Here is a 6239-nt window from a genome sequence, read left to right as displayed (position 1 = left end):
CTCCCTCTCCCTTCTACTCCTCTGAAAAACAATGGGGAAAAAATTCTCTGAGGATTAACAAAAACAAACAAAGAGATATGATGTTTTGGAATTTAGGGCATTATTAGCATTTTTTTATTATGCATATTTAGACAGGTATCATTTAAGGTGTATGCCTTAGTTTTAGTTCATATAGAATAAGATTAGGGAATTTTTATAAAAGAAAACTGTTATAAAATGTTAGTTGAACTGTTTGTGAAATTTTAGGGGAATAAGTTCCATATGAAACCATTATCAGCATTCAATAAAATGTATTTTGAGTGGATACACATAAGCTTAATATGTCTTTCTGCTTTATCTGAATAACAAGTGATTAAACATTTTAACCTAATGATTATGGTTCAAAAATAACTTCAAAACTAAATTTTATAAAGTATATTCCTTGTTGGTATTCACTAGAGATTTCATATTTTTATAAATAGATCTGTTTCACATGTTTGCTGTATAGAATACCAAGAATTCATCTGCCTTATGTTTACGGGGTGCCACATTAATGACAGGCAAATAAAGAAACTATACAGCCCGATTTTCAACCTTTTTCATCTCATGGTACACTTAAACTAGTTACTAAAATTCTGTGGCACATCAAAAAATATATTTTTTTGCTGATCTGACAGAAAAAAAAATAGGTATAATTTTGATTCATTCACACCAGATGGCTTATGTATTGACTGTTGTCATTTTTTAAATTTGACAATCTAAGGGAAAAGAGGTCAGTGCCCCTGACTAAATAGTCAGGTATTTCATGTTTTAAAATTTTTTCAGCACACTGTTGAAAATAGTCTAAAGCTTACTTTGCCTAGCAAGTAAAGAATAGCTGATGCCCAAGGGAGGGTTACAATGTCTTTGAACCAACTGGCAAAGCATGGCTTCCCCAGAGGTAATTCTGCTAAGCCAAGCCCACACACAGTGGTACCTCTAGTGTCCTGTCACCTGGTTACTTCTGTTAATGGGTTAATTACAGAGGAGTTGTGCTAACCATTTTATTCACCTATACCATTTAATTTCCACAATAATCCAATAAAATAGCCATTGGCTGTTACTCCTTTTTGAAGATGAAGAAACTGAGACTGATAGATGTTATATAACTTACTTGTAGTACTGGCACTGGGATTTAAATCTTAGTCTAACCATATGGTTTGCTGTACTGTTCCCAAATTGATATGTCCTTTATTGCACCATGCAGTCAGTGCTCTCAGCCTGGAATCTGGTCATCTTATAAAGAGAGGTTATTCTCTGACTTTAATTATATCTGAAATTTTTTCATTGTAGGGTCTCTCTTAGAGACTTTTAATGATTAAATAAAAAAAGAGTTATCAGTGTTCACAAGACTCACCATTTAATTTTGAACAGTTTTTATAAAATGATAATGTGAAAATATTGGGAGAGCCCGGGCAAGATAATAATTTTCCCACCCAAGTGATTAATATTAACTTACAGCAATTTTGTTTTGTACTTTAGAATCAGCATAAAAAATATATTCTCACTTTTTATTTTTAGATGTCTTTACAAATGAGCAATGGCTATTAAATATATGGTGGATTGCAGCCTTTTTTTAAAAAAAATGAGGCCATAAAAAAAGACTGGAAAGGATTATAATTGTTTCATATTTTAATGTTTATTGACTTTCAGATATATTTAAAGGTGATGGTTGATGAACGATGCTTCCTTTATTTTCTTAGCTTTTATACAATTTTTAAAAAGTGATTGGTTTTGAATGAAATATCAGATGTAGAGTCTTGGTTTGTTTGACCAGCAGTGCAAATTTTTTAAAGTAATGATAATTGTTCTAAATTATTTTCTTTCAAAATGAGGTATTTTCTATCAACTATGTAATCTAGAATTGTGTGCTTGCACACACATTCAAACTGATACGTCATTATTTTTATTTCACAGGAGCCATCTAGAACAGTTTCAGGCAGATACAAAAGGTAAGAATCCTTAAGTTATGACTTAAACATATTGTAGACATGAGTGTAATGTCTGTCTCACCATGGCTTACCTAACTAGAACTGTTTTGAGCAAGCTTTCTGAAAAATAAGAAACCTTTATATTATGCTTTTAAAAAGAAATTACACTGTAAGTAGGAGTGTAATGTCTGTCTAACCATGACATATTCTGGCATACCTTGCAGTCTTTGAAACTGTGTGCACCATGAATTTGTATGGGCCTGATGAACTTAGCAAAATATAAACTTAGGATCATTTTCCCTTATGTGTTTAAACATTGAAAATACCACTGATATTAATTAGCTTGGCTGCCATAACAAAAAATCGTAGACAGGATTGCTTAAACAGAAATTTATATTTTCACAATTCTGGAGGGCTGTAAAGTCCAACACCAGGGTTGCTATCATGATTGGGTTCTGATGAAGGTTGTCTTCCTGACTTACGGATGGCTGCCCTCCTGCTTTTCCTCAAATGGTGGAAAGAGAAAGAGTAGCTTCTGTGTCCCTTTTGATAAAGACACTAATCCCATTGTGAGGGCCCCACCCTCACGGCCTCACATGAACATAATTACCTCCCAGAGGCTCCCCTTTCAAATATACCATTACATTGAGGATTAGGGCTTTACCATGTGCATTTTGTGGGTTTGCAGTTCAGTCTTAGTTTGTTCAGGCTCCTATAACAAAGTACCACAGACTGGGTAGCTTATAGACAACAGATATTTATTTCTCATGGTCCTGGAGGCTGGCAGTCAGAGATCAGAGTGCCATTTTGTTCAGGTTCTGGTCAAGGTCATCTTCTGGGTTATTGACAGACAACTTCTTGCTCTGTCCTCACATGGCGGAAAGGGCTAGGGAGCTCAGTAGGGTCTCTTTTATAAGGGCACTGAGTCCATTCATGAGGACTTCACCTTCCTGACCTAGGCACCTCCAAAGACCCCACCTCTTAATACCATTACGCTGGGCATTAGTATTTTGGCATGAATTGGGGTGTGGGGGGGGGAGGGGAGTGCGAAGTAACAGACATTCAGACCACAGTAAGTCCATAGCACCACCTCTACACAATGAGTAGTACTTTCACCAGAAAATATGTTCTAGTGTTTGTGCACATATATAGGAAGAAAATCAGAATTCGGTATGAGAAGTTGTTTGATGCAGATGCTTGGGATGTTAGGTTTCTTCCCTATTGAAGCCATGAAGGTTGCAGAAGATGGGCTCATACTTGTGCTAATAATTATGGAATAATTATAAATCTTATCAAGTACTTTTAATGTCCAAAATGCTTTACATAGAGCCCTTGTTTAATTCTCATAGTTTTCTTATAAGGTACAATATTTAGCTTCATTTCATAGATGAGAGGTTAAAGAGGTAGAATAATTTTGCTGAGGTTACTAAGCTAGTCAAGTGAGGAATCTAGATTTGAACTCGGGCAATCTGACTCCAGAACCCACATGCTTGCACATGACCATTTCCCTAGATTTATATGTATAAGACCTTTGTTTTCCTCTACGTGTATGTTAAAGTTTAAAATATTTGGTTAAAAGTTTTGTTTATTATATCTCATCTAAAATAAAACATTAAGAGGAGCTCTAATTTTAATACTCAGTCATCCCCCCTTACCAGCAGGTGTTGTATTCCAAGACCCCGAGTGGGTACCTGAAACTATGTGTACAGAATCCTTTATATACTGTGTTTCCTCCTATACTTGCCTACCTATGATACAGTTTAATTTATAAATTAGGCACAATAAAAGATTAGCAGCAACAATTAATAATAAAATAGAACAATTAATATCTATACATATAAAAGCCTAAGCAATCATCTGACCATTCGCGGTCTGACCAGTAGCTGTGATGTGCCAAGACCACCAGGGTACCTATGATACAGCCGTGGGCAAACTATGGCCCGCGGGCCGGACCCGGCCCGTTTGAAATGAATAAAACTAAAAAAAAAATAAAGACCGTACCCTTTTATGTAATGGTGTTTACTTTGAATTTATATTAGTTCACACAAACACCCCATCCATGCTTTTGTTCCGGCCCTCCGATCCAGTTTAAGAACCCATGGTGGCCCTCGAGTCAAAAAGTTTGCCCACCCCTGGGTTAGATGCTCCGACCAGTAGTTATGACGTGCACTGACCACCAGGGGGCAGACGCTCAATGTAGGAGCTGCTGAGCTGCCGTGACTTGGCAGCTGCGGTACTCGGGAGATGCACCTGGAACCACAGAAGAAGGAGCCTGATTCCGGGTGCATCACCTGAGAACCTCTCGCAATCCAGGGACCCCTTGGGGGATATCAGAGAGCTGGTTTTGACCTGATCCCTGCAGGCCAGGCCAAGGGACCCCACCTGTGCACGAATCCATGCACTGGGCCTCTAGACTATAGTAAAAGTTATAGGAATATAGCCTCTCTCTCAAAATATCTTATAGTACTATACTCATTATTCTTTTGTGATAATGTGAGATGATACCATGTCTATGTGATGAGATGAAGTGACGTGAATGATGTAGGTATTGTGACATAGCATTAGGCTGCTATTGACTTTATGGTGATTTTTAAGAGTCACTTTACTGCTTCTCTGTGGTGCGCCAGAATTGTCAGCCTCACTACTCTTGGCTTTGGGGCCACTATTAGGTAAAATAAGAGTTACTTAAACAGGAGCAGTGTGATATCACAACAGTAAATCTGATAACTGAGATGGTTATTATGTGACTGGATAGGTAATGTATAATAGAGTGGACACACTGGACATGTGGGTGACTCACATCCTAGATGGCTCAAGATTTCATCACATTACTCAGAATGGCTTGCAGTTTGAAACTTATGAATTGTTTATTTCTGGAACTTTCCACTTAATATTTTCAGAATACAGTTGGCCATGGGTAACTGAAATGGAAAAGTGAAACAGTGGATAAGGGGGGAATACTGTATTCTATCAAAATTACTCTTATCTTGAACATCTCTCACATGTTCACTGACTCCCTTTTTAAAATGTGTAAATAACTTTGAGAAATTATAGCCATCGCTCGGTATATTTTGGGGGTTGGTTCTAGGACCCTACTCAGATGCCAAAACTTGGGAATACTCAAGTTACTATATAAATCCATGGACATTCTCCTGAACACTTCAAATCATCTGTAGATTATTTATAATAGCTAATACAATGTAACTGCTATGCAAGTAGTTGTTACACTGTATTGTTCAGGGAGTAGTGACAAAAAGTCTGTACATGTTCAGCATAGATGCAACTCTCATGGATAGGCCTAACTACATAGCACACATCAGCAACAACGTAACATTTTTTTTCTGAATATTTTACGTGTAAGGTTGGTTGAATTTGTAGATGTGGAGCCCTTGGATATGGAAGGCCTGTAGTTGGAGATGTAGGGAGGTCATGACATTTCTGAAATTCAAGGTTTAGAAAAGATGGATCAGTGTCATATTTGTAGGTTATTTTTCCAATGTGTAATTTTCTTAATAGAATGTTTTCTTGGTTAAGTTTATAGTGCATTGGTTAAAATAAAATTATTTTGAGAGAGAAACTAAGATGGCGGCAGAGATAAACACCGGGAAGTTGATGCTGCTCACAACAATTGATTAATACCTCAGAAAAACAATACGGACATCATCCAGAACCACAGGAAGCCTGGCTGACTGTAAATTCTACAACTAGAAGGAAAGAAAAGCACACTGAGAACCAGAGGAGCTGCAGAAGTAAAGCGAAGAGGTAGGGGGCTCGCGCGCAGAAAGGGGCTGGCACCTGAGGAAGCGGCTGTCTTTTTGAATCAGGAGGGAGTCACAAGCTCCCGACTGCTCTGAACTCTGGTTCCCGGGAGGAGTCACAAGCTCCCGACGGCTCTGAACTCCGGTTCCGGGAAGTCTCTGGGGACCCAGAACTCAAGCGGGGAGAAACTGGACTGCCTGGCAGCGAGCGATCTTGAGGGCGGCTTTCCCTCAGAGGTGCTTGCAGCCGTTACCGGGACACTGAGACACGCGTCTCCTTAGTGCAGGGCTGAGGCTCCGCCATAGCTGCTTGCTCCGCCCATTGATTCCCTGAGACCTCGCCCACCCAGGCTGCTGCAGAGGCTTTTGCATATGAATGCCCCGGCCATTGGCAACCTGTAATTACCTAACTGCCGCCGGGTCAGACAGACCCAGAAATTCTAAGAGAAGGCCCAAGGCCCCACAGCGCTTGCATCCTTCACAGCTGAGCCTTATCAGGGCACTTCCAAACTCCAAAAAAAAAAGGAAGTGG

At 38.9% G+C, this 6239-nt stretch overlaps 1 protein-coding gene across 1 annotated transcript in view; it reads left to right on the top strand.

Moving 5' to 3' along the window:
• PAWR (PRKC, apoptosis, WT1, regulator) overlaps window positions 1–6239 on the top strand; it is a 52308-nt gene that overhangs the window by 20368 nt on the left and 25701 nt on the right. The window contains 1 exon segment of the mRNA XM_015571123.1: window positions 1936–1970. Within this exon segment, the coding sequence (XP_015426609.1) occupies window positions 1936–1970 (35 nt within the window).

Source organism: Myotis davidii, unplaced genomic scaffold, assembly GCF_000327345.1.
Source record: "Myotis davidii unplaced genomic scaffold, ASM32734v1 scaffold26, whole genome shotgun sequence".
Lineage (NCBI taxonomy): Eukaryota > Metazoa > Chordata > Mammalia > Chiroptera > Vespertilionidae > Myotis > Myotis davidii.
Note: the sequence above shows the minus strand (reverse complement) of the source record. Positions and strands in the feature narration are given on the sequence as shown.